The 22,207-nt window shown below is 40.0% G+C and overlaps 1 protein-coding gene across 1 annotated transcript in view; it reads right to left on the bottom strand.

Annotated features, from left to right (window-relative positions):
- LOC127689837 (protocadherin Fat 3) overlaps window positions 1–22,207 on the bottom strand; it is a 172,322-nt gene that overhangs the window by 92,040 nt on the left and 58,075 nt on the right. The window contains exons 5-7 of the mRNA XM_052189407.1: window positions 19,257–19,396; window positions 5,131–5,406; window positions 2,418–2,628 (exon numbers count right to left, since the gene is read on the bottom strand). Of these exons, the coding sequence (XP_052045367.1) occupies window positions 2,418–2,628; window positions 5,131–5,406; window positions 19,257–19,396 (627 nt within the window). The remainder of the gene's footprint in view (window positions 1–2,417; window positions 2,629–5,130; window positions 5,407–19,256; window positions 19,397–22,207) is intronic.

Here is a 22,207-nt window from a genome sequence, read left to right as displayed (position 1 = left end):
TTAAAATTAAAGTCTGATTGTTTTCTTAGAATATGTGGCTTCTGTAGACTTTTGCTATATGGCTGAAGCTATGTTCTCATTGCTTGTCTGGAACGCAGCCCAGCCCAGCCACAATGATAAGGCTTAATAATTACTGTGGAATGACCAATAGGAAAGGTAGGTTTGAAAATTAGATCTTAGGATCCAGCGTATTCCCAACCCTTGCTGTCTTCTATTTTGCTGCTTTAGAAGGAACACTAACAGCAAATGCCAAATTTGCTTTAATTCTCTAAGATTCAAAGCTCTGCCTTCCTGCTTTGCTTCAGTCTAAAGTAAAAGCTTTAGTAGTGACTTGAGAGGCCAAGTAAAAGATTGGAAGTTTATAGTCCACCACTAAACAAGATAAAATCTGGCTTATCTGAGGTTTGTGAGACAAGCTCAATAAAACCTAGCATTTTATACAACCACCCATCTCTTGGTTTTTGCTTCCATCACCTGGAAGGGAGTTTGCTGAGCTGCTCTGTGAGGGCTCTGTGGGCCTAGGCCCAACTATGTACGTGTGAGACCAACAGGCCCCAGATTGGACTGTGTACTGTGTGTGTGAGGGACAGGTAGGCCAGGGACTGGTGTGTGTGTGTGTGTGTGTGTGTGTGTGTGTGTGTTGGGAAGGGGGCTTTGAAGGCCTGGGGTCTGGCTATGATTGTGAGGGAGACCCCAGGTGGAGTTGTAGGTATAATGGCTCTATAAGCCAGGGTTTGGGCTGTGTGTTTAGAAGGGGTTAACTTGACTGTGACAGGTTTGTCCTACACTCTATAATTCTCATTAGACTCGTGCATATAATCAAAGTCTAGTTTTTTTTATATACCTATCATTCCTGGATTCTTTTCTGAAAATTCAGATTTTCTATTAAAAAAAGTGTTTTAAGAAATAGCTTTTATCTTATAGTTTAATCAGTTGTCAAAGATATGGCTGTGCTCCATGCTCCAGTAATGGAGGTAAAAATGTAAGTGATGCAGTGTTTGGGGGGATGCAACTGATTTATTTTTGATTTTGTTCAATATTGGTTTAAAAGTTATCCAAAGCCTAAGAGAGATACAAGTAGTAATTTTATAAATATAATAAAGTGCTTGTCATACAGATAAATGTCCATAAAATGATAAGAATGATGGAAATAAATCCTTATATCCAAATGTTGACAGTGTCATGAGATAATATCTGTCTGGGGGAGGTGCAGGGAAAAGAAAAAATTAAGTGTCACATTGGGAAGAGCAGGTGAGGATGGACAGATTGGCTAACGCCTTCTGTGATAGTTAATATTCATTTCTTAGATTCGTTATTTGTAAGCTAGAGGAACAAGAGTTACTTAATGCAGTGATGTCAATATTATGGACTAACCAAAGGGTATGAAACAGAGTTTCTAAATAAATTTAGATGTTTGGAAAGCCAACAGCAGTACATGGGAAAACTCTTTAGGACTGTGGCCACTAGTGACTGTTTTCTTTTTTTCATTTTCTTCCATGTGAATGTTAACGCTGACCTATTTAAATAAGGGCACCTAATCTAAAAAATTGTCTTTTGTACGCTTATTAGAGGCTACACACACACACACACACACACACACACAAACACACACGGCATTGCTTTTCCTCAAACCTATTCCTAAACTAATTGCCTACCATTTCTATTTCAATTCAGCTGCTCAGTCAAGTGCTCTACATTTGAGAGAAGGGCAGGAAGCTCTCCCATTGCTGGCATGGAAAGAGTGGACATTTGGCACAGCACAGCACAGACGTGTCACAGAACACTTTGGGCATGTGCAGTGTGAATATTCAAAAATGACAAAACAAGGAAGGAACACAGAACCAATAAAGGAGACTTGTCTTTTTTAGGTTCATGGCTCTTTTCTTGTCTGGACATTCATCTCTGTCATAAATGTTTTTAGCTATCCATCTTCAAGCCATCTATAAATTGCTCTTCAGACATTAACATCCTTTGAATAATACTAGCATTTGACACAGGTGCTCTTATTTATTCATCTGTCTGGTTAAGCAAGCAGTTCAGTCCCTATAGTTATCAACCACACTGTTGGTCAGACTGACTCCACATAGGAAAGGTGTTTGTGTTCCGGGTGGGCACAGTGGGCTTCCTGAAGTCTGCAGCCCACCCGCTGGTAAGTGAACCCAACTTCCCTTATTTTAGCTTCAGTCTATAGTTTGTTGGTTTCTGGGTTCAGGCCACTGAATTTATTATACATTTCTTTTATTCATTTCAGAAAACTCCAAGATTGAATGCAAGGCAGGAAGCTCTTCCCTTGCTGCCAATATTGAAATGCTAAGAACTTTATACATCATTGCATAAGTAGGTCGGTAAGTTTACAGGGCGGGATGTGCTGCTGAGGGTGAGCCTCATGCTTTGTCCGTGGCCTTTGCAGCTCTCACCTGCTTCAATGGAATATATGAGCTCTGCATTTTCCCCCTTGTCTTTGTCCAGAGCTGTCACTTGCAGAACAACTGATCCCAGAGCAGCTGATTCGAACACTGATGCTTCATACAGTGGATTGGTAAAATAAGGGCTGTGATCGTTAGCATCCTCCACGTTCACAATGACCCGGGCCAAGTTTCTTCGGTAAGGAAATTCCTGATCTCTGACCTTTAGGCAAAATATAAGAAGCAGTAGGACTGAAAATGTGAAATGTAAAGGACTCAATGGCAGTTTGTTGACACAAAATGAGATGCTGCATGCAAAATGCTTGATCCAGTCTTGTAAAACTATAAAGCACTATGCAAACAGGGGAGGGAGAGAGAGAGAGAGAGAGAGAGAGAGAGAGAGAGAGAGAGAGAGAGAGAGAGAGAGAGAGAGAGAGAGACAGAAGAGAAGAGGAGAGAGAGAGACAGAGAGAGAGAGAGAGAGAGAGAGAGAGAGAGAGAGAGAGAGAGAGACAGAAGAGAAGAGGAGAGAGAGAGACAGAGAGAGAGAGAGAGAGAGAGAGAGAGAGAGAGAGAGAGAGAGAGAGAGAGAGAGAGATTATGAACCATTTGAGAGCAGAGCAACTCCATCTCTATTATTTCACTGGATTCTTGGCCTGTGATTTAATTCCTGGGTATCACAAGTCCAGTCCTCTTATTTGGTTTCCACAGCTACTTCCTCCTTGCTACATGTTTAGCCATGAAATAGACTCATCTAAGGGATGGGCTTAATGGATACAGTATTGTTCCTGCCATTCATCCATTCATTCATTCAATTAACATTTATTTCTGTTTATGATGTCAGGTTCATGGCATACAGTTCAGTAATGAACTAGATAGTATCTACCTTCAAGATTAGTCTTCTGAATGGGCGATCCAAGCAAGCCAAGAGAAAGGCATAATACAAAACAGCTAAACGCCCACTGGAGCACATTCACAAGGCCCATATTGTGAGGAGGAAGAGGAGCCTAATAACACGCAACTTCCTGCATGAAATACCAAGGAAAAGTAGAAGGAATAACATGATGATAATAGGGACAAGTGACGTTTTAGGCACACAGCTCAGAGTTATGAGAGAAACGTGGCCCCTGGAAAGATGCATTCATTCAATAATGACTTCTTGGGACTAAGATTCTTGGGAGTCTCAGTGTGATTTTGCCAAGTGAATCTTCTTAGTAACTTTAAGATTCCTCCGAATTGCATGTGGGCAAAGAATGTAAATTATCTCCTTTTTATCCATTTGGCACTATTATTATCTGATGTATTATTATTAACTGAATACTCTTGGCTTGCTCAGTTTTAGACTGTGTAGATGCAGAGAGATTTGGGGACACGGGAACACACACATGAGGAGCTATCAAGGGGAAAAGCATTTTCATGACTAGTACACAGAAGGAATGGGGAGGGAAGGCTTGGGCTGCTGTTTGTTCTAAGCATCTAACAACATCAACAATGAGTGACAGTGAGTAACCAAACTGATTTTTGAATTTTCTGAGGAAAAGACAGACATAATGTGCGAAACGATGAGAATGGAGTTAGTCATCACTGTGAGGCTTCTGTTCCTAAAAGATCATCGTGATGGCCAGTGTGCCATGCTGGATTTCTATAGCTTGGCTGTCCATGCCCAAGGATACAACCAAACTCTATTTGTGGATTTTTTTTTCTTTTAACGATTTGAGCATTAGCCACAAGAGTGTGAAGACTGTCTATCTCAGTGCTTGGTACACAATATATACTCAAGAATATCCGTGAATGAATGAATGGCTATAGTGCTGTACCGGGTGGGCACTGGGAAGTAACCCCTCTGTTCCCTGGGGTCTTAGGTGGAAACTATAGCGGAGGGGACAGCACTTAGGCTACCTCGTGTTCTAGAAGATTCCCAGTGAAGGAAAACGTTGCTTCTGTTGTTGATGACTTGGGTATTCATAGGTTTAGACATCCCAAACTCAGTCAGTGCACAAGGCTAAACTACTCTTCCTGTTCCTCAGGAGTATAAAGGGGGGCCTGATGGGCAGTGGCTGTACATGCCAGTGCTGCTCTGAGGCTCATTACAGGGATAGATTGTAAGCAGTAAGTGAATAAACGCTATTTTTACTCCTCTTTCTTACCCACTGTATAGATTAACCAAAAACCTCACTTTAAATGCAAAGATACTTCTTCATAATTTGAAGGAAGGTAGGTTAATTCAGAACCATGAGTCTCTGAAGATTTAATGCATGTTCAGTCTTTTTGGGTCACCACTATTACCAGTAGGTCCAATTGCAGTGCAATATATCATAGATAGGGTCTCTGAATGCTTCTAAGGACAGAGCTTCATGTGGGCTGAACACATTATTACTCTGTGAAGACCTAATCTAGCGAGCCTTCTAAACTTTCCACACAATCTTATGGCTCCAAACAAACCCCAGGGTTGGGAACATTGTTGCTTTCCTCTCTAACCCATCTGTCAACAGCATTTCCTCAACAGCTAGCACCTGCATAATACATCCAATATTTCCAGTTGACAAGAAATATGGAGTTCCTATCTTAGAACAGTAACATCTTCGTTGAAATACAAAGGCAAAATTACATGCAACCTGACAGTGTAAAGGCTAGATTTATAGAATTTAAAGACCTGACTTCCTGAGGTATATGCCTTGGCTGATTGACGGTTCTGTCAGGAGAGAAAAATTGAGTCTGGTCCTACCATTATGTTGAGGATGTGCTTGTCCTGGGCCTCATGGTCCAGCCTTTCGGCAGTGTAGAGCACGCCTGTACTGGGGTCCATCCGGAACTTCCTCATGCTGACGGCGTCGATGCTGCTGTGGATGGTGTAGCTCAGCCTGTGCTTCTCATCTCTGTCTGTGGCCTCGATCTGCAGTATCTCCGTATCAGGAAGCACATCCTCAGAAATTGTCACCTCATAATGTGGCTGGGAGAATTCTGGGCCATTATCATTGTTATCTAGCACTTTGATAAATACCTGTAGTGAAAAGAAGACGAGAGTGATTAAAAAAAATCAACTCGTCCATTGCTAATGACAGAGGTCACCTTTTATTTCCCCCTTTTTGTATATTTGGATCCTGGCTTCTAGCAGCAATCTCAGCATAGAAAGAGCTCTCTTAGAAAAACATCCTGCCAGTAACTGGTTGACAGCAAACCATCAGTTCACATTAACAGCAGCATCAATTATGGTTGGATCTATAATCTTGTTAATAATTGAAGAGCTGAGATAGCCATGAGAGGTGGTAATTCTATGGACTTATCTAGGGCACAATGTGCATGATTACAAGGTGACCTTCATTTGGAGGCCTCTATTGCCTAAAGTCCTATCTATGTGTCATTTCTCATTGTTGACAAACATGGCAACAGTGCAGGGATTAAACTTCTTTGCCAACTTGACTGGATCAGAAATCTCCTAGGAGACGCACTTCTAGATACAGCTTTAAGGTTGTTTTTGGAGAGTTTTGTCTGATGATGGAAGGCCCACTTAGAATTTTAGGGGCACCACCCCATTGCCTGGAGTACCAGTTTGGGAAGAAGGGGAAAAAAGGGAAGCAAGCCGGCCCGCCCCTCACAGTCCTGCAGCCTTGTTTACTCATCACCATCCTAGCAAGCTATGAAGCAAAAATCAACCCTGAAGTAGTCACTTTGCCAGGTATTTGTTTTACAACAATGAAACGTGTAATTAACAGGCGAAGGAGATCAAGATGAGGTAGGGTACAGAAAGGAGGGACTGCGCTGCTTCTCAGCAGCCATAGCCCTACCCTGTGCTTGTCTTTATGTGAGAGATTAGCCAAACACTTGCTCAGACAGCTAAAAGAGGAAGCCACCATTGTTTCCTCCTAAGACACCATGCTGTGGAACTTTCTGGGCAGGACTTACGCTAATCACTCAGCTTTGATAGTGATCAGCTCATGGCTAACCTGGTTTTATCTGTCTTCCTAATCACGCCCACCTGCTGCCCCTGATTGCTTTAAAGCAAGTCACAGTTATCACATCATTTCAGTTCATATTGCTAAGAGGTGGGGGCTCATAGAATATATAAAAACACATGTACAAATACAATAGCGTTATTGTCCCTATCTCAAAAACAAAAAATAGCAATTCCTTAAGGGTAAATGTACACACTGTGCTAATATTTCTCCATTGCTTTCTACACTGTACTTTCTACACTGTATATTTCTACACTGTATACACGTATAAATAAACTAATTTTATTTGTAGTACAAAAGGTTGAAGCATTGAATTTAACATGTCCCTTCATATTTTACTTTACAGAATCTCCTGCTATCTCTTTGTAAATCCTCATGATTCTCTCTTCCCCAGGCTGATTGTCGCATGCCAAAGACTGAGATGTTTCTGTGTAGTTTCCAGTCTGAATTTTGCTCTCAGCATCCCCGTGGCTTTTCTCTGCACGATCAGTCCTCCTATCTGTTAGACATTGCTAGTGCTGTCTAGTAAGCATGATGTGCTTCAGGTTCAAGTTCCTGTTCAATCTTATTTATTTTTGCAAGCATCCTTCTAGAGTGACACCATGCACTTCTAAAGATGTATTCTCCTGGTTTGCTCTCTTATACTGTGATGCTAGCAGTCATTGGTGATCACTAAAGACTAATCAGTGGGAGAACTTAAAATGTTCAATGTACCAATTCTAAGATACCTCTCTGCTTATTAGCTGGAAAAGTTCCCTAAGAGAAACTTCCCGGGTCTTTTGTTGCTATTTGATTACCACATAAAGGAAAGGCAGCGTAATTGCTAACTCTTTCCCTTATTTCAAAATAAGGAAAATTATTGATTCCTCCCTAGCTCCACTGAGAGTGCGCAATAATGGAATTTTTTTTAGTATAATTATGCTCTATCAAGTTTTGTTCTGCATTTATTTTATTAGTTATGTTTCTATGTGATATGCTGTGATAAAGATCATGACCAAAACAACTCATCTTACATTTTCATATCACAGTTCATTCTCAAAGGAAGTCAGGGGAGGAACCTGGAGGTAGAAACGGAAGCAGAGGCAATGGAGAGACACTTAACCAGCTTGATTTCTCATACAGCTTAGGACCATTGGCCCTGGAGTATCACCATTCACAGTGGGTTGGGCCTTCCCACTTGATAGTTAATCAAGAAAATGCTTAACAGATGTGCCTATAGGTGACTCTTATGGAAGCATTTCCTTACTTGTGAGTCCCTATTTCCAAATGACTGTGGCTTTTGTAAAGTTCACATAAAATTAACCAACTCAATTTCTCTTTTTCTTTTAAAATATAATATTTTGTTTAACTCTTTGAGAATTTTATTTGATGTATTTTGATTATATTTAATAGTCCCAATCCTTCTCCTAAGACTTCTCAGGTCTACTTCCTACCTCCTTTCTCCTGAACTTTATAGTCCCCATTCCTCTTTTAAAAACACTCAGTGTTTTAAAAACACTCAGAAAGGCTCAGTGGTTAAAAGCACCCGCTGCTCTTCCAGAGGTCCTGAGTTCAGTTCCCGGAAACCACATGTTGGCTTGCAACCATTTAGAGTGTCATCTGATGCCCTCTTCTGGCATGTAGGTGTACATCTAGATAGAACATTCATCTACATAACATAAATAAATAAACCTTTTTAAATGCAAAAATTAAAAAGAAAACAATCTATGTTCAATTTGTGCTTCATATACTCAAGAGTGCATGGAAGCATGGTTCGCTACTAGTGGCCACACCCTTAAATACACCAACTCTCCCTCCCTGATGCTCTCCTCAGAATGTCAGCTGAGATGAGAGCTTAGGGCTCTTTCTCTTTTCTATGCTGGGATGTGGACTAGCTTGATCTTGTGCAGGGCAACAACAGTTGCTCTGAGCACTTGGGTGCAACCGTCGTGTCATGTTCAGAAGACACTGTTTAGCTCTTGTCCTCCCCAAGCCCTGGCTTTTCCCGCTGTTCAGCCTCTACCTTTGTGATGTTTGCCAAGCATTGGCCAGGGGAGGGGTGATATAGGTGTCTTTTATGGCCGAGCACTACATTGACCCTTAGCACAATGATAATGGTACGTTTTCACAATGAGAATCACCCTTTGGTGCCCTAGCTAGTTTGATCTTATTATCACCGCAATACTCATGTTTACTGCAATGGACGGTCTTTCCTTGGCCAGCACAATCATCTTTAGGTTGGAGCTTGAGGTGGTTAGGTTTTTATATCCTCCTGCTTAAAATCCTTAGATTTACCCTCTTTCTTCTTTTCTCCCTTCCTCTCTTTCTCTCTTCTTTAATTGATTGATTGGTTTTGATGTGCTAGGGCCAGAAGCCAGGGTCTTAATGTACCTTACTCGTGTAGGTAAGCACTATGGCATTGATCTGTTACCAGCCAGCTCCCTTATTTTCTGATAATCCTGGCTGGTAGTATTTTTTAGGATTGTCTTAAACATTTTCTATTCTTGCATTATTCATTGCACCAAAAGAACTACTTTGGTTTCTCCTTTTCTTTCTTTTGTTAGAAATGCTATTTTGAGATTACAATCTAGTACCGGGAAATCTTGTTAGTGGATTGACTTAAATTTTGCTTTTATCAACTGGTCAAAATTAGGAGAGAACTAAATAATAATCAGAATTTCATGAGTTTCCACATGTTTCCAATTTTAGTGATTCTTACTTGGTGTCATTGCTTCTGCATTTGTCTCTCCTCTTTCTGGTGGTCACATTTTTTATAATCAGTGACAAGATCATAATTAGTCATTGTTTTGTTTGAAATATGAATGCAAAGGATTCAGAGTAATACAGTCTGCATTTCTATTATAGTTATCCAAAACAAGTTGATACTGTTTTTTCAGTGCTCTTGTGCCTGAGAGGAATCTCCAAGGAGGAGCCCAAAGTTGAATTAGATGATTAACATCTATTGCCATACTTGTCCTCCAGAATTGGAGTCACATGGAATGTGCTTCCATTTATTTCCAGATTTTAGAAGTTTTTGTTTTTCCAGGAAGGAGAACGATGTATTGCCTGAACCAATAAGGAGAGTTCAAGACTTACTTTGAAGCAATGTCTTTTTGAACCAAGGCACCTGGGGACTTTATTATGGAACCTAGACATGTTCGCAGAAGACAGCATCAGGGGCAGGCAGATTTCTTAGGGTGCCTAAAGAGTTCGCTCCTGACTATGTGGCCAGTTTAAGTCACTGTTAAAGATGAAGATTTGTCAGCTCTATTTGGGTACAGGCTTAACCCACACACTTGCTTTGTCAATATTTAATATTTTCTTTTGTCATTTTAGACTGTCAAATCAGACTAAAAGGGTGTAAAGGGTGTTCAGGAAGGCTTAGTTTATCATGAGTCATAAGATAAAAGGACATAAGAGGGATGGGGAGACGAATAAAAGGGAATGTGGGTGAATGTGGTCAACATACCTTGTATAATCATTAGACTGTTGAAGAAAAAAATGGAAGAATTTAAAGAAGCTTGGCTTCCCCGCTCTCCTGTTCTTTCCTGTAGATAACTTTTATTAAAAGTGTTGGTATTCTGTCTAAGCTCCACCCCACACTTACCTGGCAACAGCCAGGTATGCCCCGCCCCATAGACCTAGCCCACTAGAAAAGGGGCTACTTGCCCCTCATTTCTCTCTCTCTCTCTCTCTCTCTCTCTCTCTCTCTCTCTCTCACCTCTTTGCACTCTCATTTCTCTGCCCCTCTTGGACTCTCCTCCCCTCCCAACGTGGTCATGGCCGGCCTCCACTTCTCTATTCTCTACTCTCTCTCTCTCTCTCTCTCTCTCTCTCTCTCTCTCTCTCTCTCTCTCTCTCTCTGCCTTTCTCTACTTCCACTATGCCATTAACTCCCATCATCTGCCCTGAATAAACTCTATTCTATACCATGTCTCTGTGTGTGGTCCCTTAGGGGAAAGGGGTGCCTGGGCATGGGCCCACTTAGGCAGCCCCTTCCCCCACACCACCGTGCCACATTCTCTTACCCCCCCCATTCTCTCTTTTTAAGCCTCCTTCATTGGTGTATTGGTCCTTCAAAAACCACATGGTTTCTTGTCTGTTTTGTCAATATGATTCCATATACATGGTACCACACTATTACACTTATTATTAACATTAGGAATTACAAAGGGCATAGAGGGTATATTGTTCCCAACTTGCATAAGAATGACTTCAGAAGTGTCACAACTGAAAGGAGGGGATCAAGTGATATCTGTGGCTGTAGGACAGAGATGCTTGCTGCTCAAGGTATTGTCCATGCACACCTCCCCCACAGTCTTGAGGACCTTGCCTGATATCCTGGTCAGTTCAGGTCATCCTTTCTGGGCTCATTAAGACTTTCCTATTATTTGTTCTTAGAGTATGTAAGAAAAATAAATGTGCTTATATCTCTTAATTTCTCTGGCATACAGTTGGGTCCTTGCGTTAAGACAGTTTGATAGAAGGATAAATGTTTCTATAGTTTTGTGAAATTATTTTTATGTTCCACTCTTCCAAGGCTTTATCAATGTGCGTTGCATTCCCACAACAATATGTACAAACGACTGTCACTCCAGCCTGCCAACAGGGTGTGTGGGAAGACTTGGAGCCCTTGCCTGCCTGCTGGATGGGAAGTGGTACCTCAACGTTGCTGTCATTTGCATGTTCCTATTATGAGAGAGATGAGGAGCATAGCTCCATATACTTCAAAACCGTTTGCATTTCCTTTTCTGTTCAGCTGCGAATGCCAGCTTATTCTTCTGTGGGCTAGGTTTCTCTTCTTTCTTCTCTTTTGGAAATGTGGTGATGTAAGTGACAAGGTTGTGCTAACTTCTGCCATGGGGTTTATTCGGGGTGTGAGTTCTTTAGCGTGCCATGCAGAAGGAAATGCATCCAGCTAACTGTTGCTTCTGGCTGGTGAGTCAGTTGTGTGTGTTTCCCCCCTGTCCATGGTGTAGATGAATATATGTTGTTTTTATAGATGGTGTTTGTATGTTTTATTTTCCTTCATTTTCATTTCTGGTACATTTGGAATTTTTCCTGGAATATTCTGTGACGGCAATATTATGTTGCCAGGTAAACTCCACCCCACAGTTACCTGGTAACAATCAGGTATGCTCCGCCCCACTGTTACCTGGTAACAGCCAGGTATGCTCTGCCCCACTGTTACCTGGTAACAGCCAGGTATGCTCCGCCCCACTGTTACCTGGTAACAGCCAGGTAGACCTGACCCACTATAAAAGGGGCTACTTGCCCCCTCCTCACTCTTCTTTCTCCTCTCTTTTCTTTCTTGCTCTTTCTCTGCTTCCCTTCTCCCTTCTCTCCCCATTCCCTTCCCCCTCTCTCCCCATTCCCTTCCCCCTCTCTCCCCATTCCCTTCCCCCTCTCTCCCCATGCCCTTCCCCCCTCTCTCCACATGCTCATGGCCAGCCTCTATTCCTCTACTCTGCTACTTCTCCACCTCCTCTCTCTGCCTCTCTCTGCCTCTACTACTCTCTTAACTCCTCTTCCCATGCCCTGAATGTACTCTATTCTATACTATTCCATCGTGGTGTGGCTGGTCCCTCAGGGGGAAGGGACCCGTGGAGGCACCCCCTTCCCCATACCTCTCCATACCTCCCTAGAACATATTCCCCCTTCTCTTTATCTTTTTATAAACACATCACTGTGCATTTCTTTCTGTGTTAGAATTTTAGGGGTATATGGGGAACTAGAGGTAGATTTACCTTTTCCTTTATAATTTTTCTGGGTCAAAGTGCTTTATCTTGCCCGATTGCTCTGTCCCTTCTGGCACAGTTTTACATTGCAGTAAGTGTGCTACCTGTTCTTATCTTATGTCCGACTAACAGAAGAATCACTAATGATATTTTTCTATTACATAATATCTTGAGCTGGAGAGATGATTCAGTTGTTAAAGGCTGGCCTCACAACCAAAAATAATATCTTAGCATTTGATTGTATTCTAGAAAATCATTGCTTTTTTTCCAAATAAATATATCCAGACATATTATCCTTACAAACAGCAGCACAGCTGCTTACCGTGGTCAAGACGTGCTTTGCTGAGTGGGATGAAAACCATTTCACCCCAATTTTGGGCTTACAGTTTCACTTAGGAGACACGCTAACAGGCACAGACCTTGTCCCCTTCCAAGAAAGGTCAAGGAGTGTGCCAACAGAGTTTTGGGTATTGTTTTTATCTCCAATGTATTTGCAAAACATATTGCATTCTTTGAGTGCCAAATGTTTAAAGAGTTCAAGTAACTTAGTCAAGTTGCTAAAATATTTGTTTTCAGGGTGGCAGTTGCATGAACAGATGTAAAAGCCCTTTCTGGCCAGCAGGCTGCCCTGACCTTCGTGGAATTTCAAAGTTGATGTGTTCTTGAAATGCTTGCCTCTTTCTGCTTGCTTTGTCCTGAGCCTAATCTACAGTCAGAACAAGTGTTCCTCTGTAAAAGACTTCCTTCTCCTCATTTGCTTTTCATTTCCCACAGTTGGGGCCATTTGTGAGCTCCTGAACTAACAAAGCAAAGTAACTCTCAAAGATGTTGTGTTCAAAGTGGTGATTGAAAAGCTTACAAAAGCACAAAGGACTGGAGGCAGGAGGAAACCCAGGCATGGGAAGTGTCTTCAGGGCTGGTTTCAATGCTGCCCCCCACAAACACGTTGTGTTCTGCAGGCTCCTCTAAGCTAAGTCTGGGGAGGTGCCAAAGCCCTGCTTTACAAGTGCTCATGGTAGAACAGTCCTTGGGGGCAAATTGTTGGGCAAGACCAATTAAATCGTAAATTACTGAAATTCTGTTCTGCCTCTTTTGCCATTTCTAAGCCGCATTTACAACATCTATTTTTTTTCCAGGAGAGATGCCCCTTGCAGACTTCTCCAGTACATGACTTTTATTTTGGAATATGCGAATAGGAAACTTATATCACAGTTGCTTTCTGTGTAGAAATGTGCATCATATTTGCTCCTTAGACTTATTATATCTGGTTTCTCAATGGAGAAATATGTTAAGGGTTATGCCCACAGTCACAACAACAAGGTTGGAACCAAATCTGGTTTCTTCAGTGCCAGTTCTATATTTATTCATAACCATCCTCTCATACACTTAAGGTTATATATACATTCAGAATAAATTTATATCATATATATGTTAGCAAATGTATGCAACTCAGAAAACAGATAACTGGTATGCATAGTCTAATTTCAGAAACATGAATTAAGGAATTATTTTAGAAAGTTTCCTGCCACCTTGAAAATTAGATCTATTTTCAAAAAATTGATTTTCACATAAGGTATCAGGCTTAGATCTATTACATATAGTGAAATTTTACCATTCTTTGATTTTTTTTTTAAAACAGGAAGCCTTATATGGTATTTTATCATATATAGTTGGGACTCTTCAGCCATTCCTTAATTTGAATACCAAAGGAAAGTTTGGGCCACTGCTGTTTTTTCAAATGTTAGAGGCAAATGAAATTAAAGTGGAGGTAAGAGAATACTTCATGGGGGGAGATATATCTGGGAATACCCTGATCTAATAAACATCTTTAGAAAAATAAACATAATTTGTTTTTTCTACCTTTTGAAACGTATCTGGACACAGAAAACCATTGAGAAAGGTCAAGGTAAAGTCTGTGTTCTAAGTCAGGGGCAGTGAGGGGCTCCAAGCAGTCCTGGGATGGAATCCGCCGGGTGAAGGTTGAGGCTGGGGTTAGGGATCAGGCCACAGGTCTTCCTCACTGCAATGCCAATCAACACAGGCCAAGCTCACATGACAGCCTAGATTGGCTTTGGGAATTTTGGAGGCTATGGAAGGAGATGTTTAATGTCAGACTTGGTTGTGGATCCTACAAGAAAAAGCTTGCTTTTCTAGCTTTACAAACCCAAAGCATGCCCTGAATAAAAAAAGATATTAGAAAATATCACAAAATATCATATCCAGAGTCCCTGGTGCAAATCTACATAGCTTTTAGATTATTATTTGGCCCAGACTATATCTTTTTTTCTTCTCCTATAACAAAAAAAGGCCTCTCAAGTAATTTATAGCTATCAGGTATGTTATTCCAATTTTACATTGAGTACCAGATTGTATTAATAATGTGTTCAGCATGTGATAGTTCCAAGAACCTTCTCATCTTTCTTCATTCTTATAGCCATCTGTGAAACACACAGGCTCATTTTACTGTGAAGAAGACCGAGATTTAGAGTGAGCTGCCTTCCATGGGAATACACACAGGTCAAGTGCCAATTTGGACTTGTGCCACCTGATTCTGGGTCAATATTTTTTTATTATATAAGATACTTTCCCTAGTGGATGAAGTTGTGTATTTTGTAGATATAAATGTGTCAAAGAATGTTGTAAAGGAGAAGTGGGCTTGTATCTCTTTTACGTGAATCCATGCAGGATACTTAAGTAGTCTGAGCCTTGATGTCTTCCGGCAAAGGAAAGACAATAACTCCTGATTTCACTTTTCCAGGGTTCCAGGGAAATGGACCATTCTAATGAGACTCACTGATTTTCATTATGGAAACATGAAATGTTATATATTTGTATATCTTTTATCCACTGAGCCTTCGGGAGAGCCATGTTCTATATTTGTTTATATTTTCTATAAAGATGCAGTAGCTCTGATTTGGGAGATGTACAAAGAGTATACATATAAGATGTACTCTTTGTATATATGTGAGTCTGAGTTCAGGTTCTCCTCAAGCCACTTGATCTTGATTTGATTCTTTTCCCTAACAATAAAATGGAAATGACACTAGTTAATGAGTTTCATATTTCTGCTATAAAATGTTATTATCACGTTAGATATTAAAAATAGCATACCTGATAGTATTCTCTCATAATTCTTAATACAGATATCAAGGTCAAACTCAACTGATTGCAACAAATGCATTCCTTTTGAATGTTCTTTCTCACTCAGGATCAATATATCCTCTTCTGGTTACAGGATTGGAGTCCATATTTCCATGATGGCTCCCCAATATCTTGAGGCTACCTTCCTATTCAAATTGTCTGGCTTCTCCCTTTCTTGCCTTTCTCATGCTAACTGGAGAAAGTTGACAGTTAAGCTTCTGTTAGTAGACAGATCCTACCTGAAGACTTCTGATCTTAATCATCCCTTCTGTCATGTAATGAAAGAGATCAAAATTCTAAAATTTAGATTGTAAACATTTTCTTGGGGGAAGCATGGGATACAAATTCTGCCTATAATCAGTATTCTTAGTACCTGCTTTGTAAAGTTGTTGAGTTGATAGACCTACTCATCTAGTGAAAGCTAATTTAAGTAGCCTCTGGTCACCTTTTCAACATGACCTAATGAGTCTTTTGTAGAATAAAATGATTGATACTCTTGCCCTAAACATGGGGTTAGCTATACCTATAAAGTGTCTTGGCTCCTCTCTAAAGCAAATGGCCAGTGTCTTGTCTGAGATCCAGGTCTGGGATCTACATAAAACCCTGTAACTCTCCTTATGTTGGAGTAGATGGTGACTCTTCTTTGGTGTCTCATTCTGTCCTTTATGAGCCCCTTGTCCCACTCCTGGATATTTCCCAATCCCGATGCTCGCAATAACCAGGGCTTGTTGAGATTCTTCATCTTTACTTAAAGCAGACAGTCCAGAGACAATTTCACTCTTTCCTCTTCTCCTTTTAATCCAGACTTCCTTGCTTATCTCTGGGCTTCTAAGGTAATGTGCAGTTACTTCTGCTCTATGTTGTAATATAAAAAGTATAATAATACCCATGACCAAATCCACCTAATTTCATGCAGAAGCTATTGTCCATCTCATCAGGTGGCTTCTGCCCAGGTGGGGATGCTTTGTTTTCATATTTTGTTCTTTGAAATACTTGTAACGCGAAGTGCACAGGACACTTTACACTCTGCACTTAGCCTAGGCAATCTTCTGAAAGAAAGGGATATTTATGTAGCATCAGATTTTGCAGCTCTGAGGAAAAAACCCAGTGAGAGTCAGAGTTGGAAGAACAGGACAAGATTGAAGATGAAGAAATGGTTTCCTGTTGACACTGAATCCCAGAGGCTCTGATTTATTTGGTATTTGTGAAGTAAAATTCAACATGTTGTTTATGGCTGATGAGACCCCTATGTCCTACCATGTTTTATGATCTTATGTGAACAAAGGAGAGAAATGTCCCCCAAGGAATTTTGAACTGGTGGTTTGGAAACTAGAGAACATTAATCTAGCAGAGAAAGGTATCTTTTTGATGGTAGAATCATTACATTGTCTGGGGTCATGGATTTGAGCATATTTTAGCAGTTTCTAAAAGAAAGTTAGATTGCACTGTTTATTCCCCAAATATCCAATTGTTCAAATGTATCCAACATTGGAGCAAAGATCTGTTTTTGCTGTCATGTCCAAGGAAGCCTGGGTAAAAGTGAATCATTCTGGACTGACCAAGGCTCGTGAGCAGAGATGTCCAACATAGTCGATGGCCTTTGATGGCAATAGTCTTGTTGAGGACATATGGTACATGATTTGGAAATTGAGTTCTCATTCCTTAAGACCATGACTTGGATATTTTAGACAGGAAAAATCTCTTGATTCCCTTTATTAATCTCTTTAACTTGATCTTGCTAGAGGGACCTCCAAGTTCACCCCAGTTCTCAGACTGCTTACAAATGCTCATGAGTCAAGTCTAGCTGTATATCAGTTTGGAAAAATATGATCTCAGACAGTGCATTCAAATATGTGCAATGTACATTTCTATGTTGGTTCAATGAGTTCATATTACACATCTAGCCTTAAATATGCATTTGCTTAGTGTATGCTTTAAGCCCACCTACTATGAGACCTGGGGCAGGAGGATTGTGGAGCCCAGAAGTTAGTTTGGGGCTAATATGGGCAGCATAGTAACTTGTCTCAAACAACAATCAAAACTATACAACCTTAATCTTAAACACCTTACTGTACTGCATATGGCATGAAGAAACATTGATGAAATAGATGCTACTAAAATGTTGCTTCTCGCATCCTAGTAAAATTCTAAATGGTACCATTCTAAACAATGGTAATACTAACTTTTGCATTACCATTGTTAACATGAGTGTTTTGTACCTTAGAGATCTGCTGTACCTTCTGGATAGACCCTTCTGGATATGTAGAATCTATTTTTTTCACTCATTCTAAAAGCACTTAATGAATTACAGATTCTAGTACTGCTTAATTCAACTGATTTAAAACCCTAGTGCAAAGTCTGGAAATGAATAGGATCCCATGCTTATTGGTATTTTACTTAAATATGTCTTGGGTTTTTAAGTAGCACAGAAGAAGTAGAGTTGAATATGCCAAGAAACCACTAATTGAAAAAAATCGAATTTAAAGTTCCCATTTAAAATGAATTAGCACTGAGAGCATAGCAATCTACACATAGACTGTTTGGCATTAGTCTTCCAGCATCCTATTCAACTGTGTAGTTCTCATGGAATATTAGCCAGAGCATCTCATTTATGTGTCTGGATTTGAGTTTTGAAAATGCCAAGAAGTGGTATGGTTTTAGATAGGAAGAATATATAATTTGTTGTCCCTATTGGGTCAATTATCAGACTACATGTGGTGGTGTTAATTCGTACTCTAGGGTAATGGGTGCAAATGGGACTCTCTGAGGCAAACAGGGTCCTGTGGTCACCCGATAAGCACGAAAGGAAAAGCGAGAACCATCACACACTGGCTCTCTATCTGCAAGTCATTTCCATTTATAGCTAAATTCAAATGGAAAGCAAATGGTCGCAGTTAATGAACCCCATTATCCCTGTCAACCTCTACCACTCTCTATTTAAAAGAAAACAGTCAAGTTATGTATTTTTGTAGCAGAGTCAGACCAAGAGAAAAATTGTCTGGACAAACATATGAAATCTCCCTCCTCCTGCTTTCAAATTTCATGGTCATGAAAGTGTAAATCATATTTAAAATAAATCATCACTCTCTTGCTTCTGCTTTGGCAAACCTTTCTTACAAACTATCTAAATGTGTTGAGAGGAATTCTGAACATCCATCTGGGTCCAGCAGAGACTAGGGCCAAGATCGATCATCCTTGTCTTCTGGGCTTGTGGGGACAACAGAGAGGTATGGAGGGAGGAAGAGTGGAGTTGCAGAGCACACCCTGTGGGGCTGGGCTCAAGGTGCTGAATAGCAAAACTAAAAATCCTATATCCAAGGTACATCCATTGTGCTAAGAGCTAGCATTGTGTTGGCTCCCACTTGTGAAGAAGTTTTGATGTTTTGAGTCACAGACAAGTTTTCTTCTAACTCCTAATGTCTTTCATATGAACTCAAGAAGCAGAGCAGAAATTCCTCAACCCCAGAGGTATGGTAACATCAATAGGACCTCTGGGGCTGGGTATCAGCTACTGGACCTGCTCTTACTAGGCTTTATGTCAAAGCTACAGTGTGCAGCTAGGTAGAGAACCCACAACACAGAGGCTTCCACAAATATCCAGGCCTTATATTGAGGCTGTTTGATCTTGGATAGGTAAGTTCCATCTCAGTAAGTAACTGAATATGGACTCTTTCGTATCTCTAGCTTTCAATTTCAGTGACTGGAGAAATGAGGAGAGAAAGAATCTCATGCTTTGCTAACCCAGACAACATGGATGTCTCGAAAGTTGACATTGTCAGAGAGAACCCCACAGTACATGACCAGGAATCAAATGCACATCACTCTTTATACACAAACAACCACAGTTGACATGAACAGAGCAGCCAAATTCTGCATCACTGATAGAACCCTTTGTCTCAGTTGCTCATTAAAATTATTTTCTGAACAAAAGAAACCCTAGACATAATTTATTATTCTCTGGGTCTATTTTTCCATAGTTTCTGTTTCCTTCTTTAGCAGATATTTACACATTGTTGCTAGTCATTAACTTAACATCTCACCTGAGTGACAGCAACATTTGTTCCATCGGTGACCTCCACGCTCATGTTGTAGACTGACCTTTGCTCTGCGTCCAAAGGCTTTGCAATGACAATTGTTCCAACACCCTTCTCTGCATCAAAAGAGCTGTCAAAATTCCCCCCTGATGATTTCACAGAAACAACACGAAATTAGCACATATGAGAAGGGATTACATTTATGGAGGCATGTATCTTTACAGGGTGCTTTTATATAAATATATTTTCTGACAGGAGTCTCTATAGCTCAATTTCATAAATCTTCAATGGGGCTTTACTATTTCTAACTTAATTTATATTTCAAAATCCATCCTCTATAAGCATAACAAATGACACAAAAAACAATGTATTGTAAAAACAACAACAAAAAAAACAAAAACAAAAACAAAAAACCTCAGCAGTAATGTTAGAGTGGTGGAGCATAAGCTGGCCCACAAAACCCTGAGAAGACTAACACCCCTCCACCCCCTCAGCCGCCATGCTGGGAACCTGCAGAGTGCTTTAGCTTCTTCTCTAGCTGAATACATTCTAAATAGAAAACTATTCCAATTGCAATGAATACAAATGATTTAAAACTTTTAGATCTGTTCTAGGATTGTTGGTAAACATTTGCCTGGTTAGAATTCAGTGTCCCTCAATTAAATGTCAGAAATAAAAATTTGAATATAGGAAGAAAAAAATTTAAAAGATGAATTTCATATCAAAACCTCTCTGAATATTGCAATATTCAGAGAACTGGTTTTGGCTTCTTGGCAGTGTAGGTTCATTTTATCCCAAGAGGCTGATGATTTCATAACACTGACACAAACTCTGAGAGGTAGTGCATAGGGATCATATTGTTAATATAACACTAGCGAACTTCTAAGACAATTTACACAAAGGTTTAGGAAAATTGTCATCTGTTCTTTTGTTTTAAATGACATACTTAAGATAGCATTAGAATTGTGACCTTTTCATCTCTGAACAGAAGTGTCACTTATAAACTTCCCAAATTAGATATATTTTTTTAAGCGGGAGAAAAGATAACTGTCTAAGCATCAAAAAAAGTTTAATGAAATGTCAGTATATGTTCACCGTCACTATTTATTTTTGTCTGAAAATGCCTGTGTGAAATACATTTGGTTTCAGATGGTAATTTCATTTAACTTTAGTATGTAGGGCAATGTATTTATTGAGTTTCATATTTTAGAAAAGAAAAGTTTGGCTTTTCTTATATCCTATAGTCTTTGCATTTTATTTTTCTGGCCCTTGAGCACTATGTTCTCATGATTACAATATTCCAGTATTAAGTGGGTGGATGAGTGAAGGGTCACACCATATGACTGGCATTTGTCCTACAGTGATGAGAATAAATAATACAGTTTACTTTCTAAAAATGTAGTCATGTATATTCCAAGTACCAACTGCTTGCAGATACCATGTTCACTTAGTATTATTTAATTACTGGAGAGAACATAATTGCCTTTGACATTTAATTAAAGCTGTGGAGATACGGGGGTATGAGAAAATTGCTTAGAGATGATATATGTTCTCAAAAATTTCATCTAAAAGAGACTCATCTTCCAATTAATGTCTTTAATTGATTTACTGAGAAGCACGAGATGCTAAGTCCAAAACAGGATTTTGAGGGCTCAAAGGAAGAGGGAGGGGTGTCCTAGCCTGTGAAGAGAAGTGGGTCTTAGAGGGATGCTTCTTATTGAAGAGACTGTGTGCTTGATGCACATATGAAATGAAACAGAAAGCCGTATGGGTGACATAGGTGACGTGGGTGGCATGGGTGGTGTGAGTGACATGGGCAACAGTCATTTTATACAGCCAGACAAATCATTCACCTATAAGAGGTAAATGCTGGGGGAGAAAAAACCAAAACCAACCAACCAACCAAAACCCTTTGCCATGGAAATCCTCAAAGAAAGGTACTAACAACTGGTGAAGGCAAGGGGACAACTTCTCAAATTGCCTCTGGAGAGTGTTAGCTCATGGCCCCAATTAGAGCTCAAGCAACTTTCGACTTTCTGCCCTGATATCTGGTGTTTATTTTCCTAAATATAAAGACTGATAATTTTAAGTTGTTTTAGGGGAATATTGTTAACTCTCCAGGGTCAGCTATTCAAGAAAGGCAAACATTTGTGGGTTAAGGAAAGAATTGCATACATTATTCTCTCTAGCTGAAAGATGAAATGAATAACAGAGAAAACACAGTTAAAGGCTTCCAATTTGAGCTCCCACGCTCATTGATTATGACCCTTTAAAGTCTGTCAGTGTGAAAAATACACTGTCACCCTGCCTGTACAATAGTGCAACATTTGTGTATTTATATGGTATAGATTGTATGCTTTTCGTCATTTTTGTCCTTGTTAATACTTTGGCGACTTTTTCAAGTTTCAGTTTTTATAATCCTCTCTCTTCCTCTTGGCATGCATTTATTTCTTTCATTGGTCTTTGCTGTGTTAAATACTCCAGATGAGGAATTTCTAACTTCATAGGAAAGATCATTAGCAACTTTGATACCTTTTTCCACCCGCTAATGCTAATGCGGCCAGCATACTGCAATACTCATTTCTGGGACATTTGCTCCTAGTTAAGCCAAGATTTCATTTAACAAAATCTTCCCAAGTTTTCAAATGAATTTCTGACAAGGGACACAGAATCTAGACCAGCAGTTCACCATCAACCCTCACACAATTTAATAACCTACACTTAAGCATCCTATTTCATAAAGGACTCCATGCCTTTCCCCCAGATCTTGTTTTTCTGGGCTCTCTTTTAGTCTGAAAGGTGATTTCAATTTTGTGGGAAAACAAGTCCAAATCACCTGGGGTAAGACTATCAATCAAATACAAGGAGTCCGACTTCACTGTCAGCATTCCGTTTAAACAAGATGTGCTTCCTCAGAGCCAGTAACAGAACATGCAAAGCCAGAGTGTGTTGGGTGC

Source organism: Apodemus sylvaticus, chromosome 7, assembly GCF_947179515.1.
Source record: "Apodemus sylvaticus chromosome 7, mApoSyl1.1, whole genome shotgun sequence".
Lineage (NCBI taxonomy): Eukaryota > Metazoa > Chordata > Mammalia > Rodentia > Muridae > Apodemus > Apodemus sylvaticus.
Note: the sequence above shows the minus strand (reverse complement) of the source record. Positions and strands in the feature narration are given on the sequence as shown.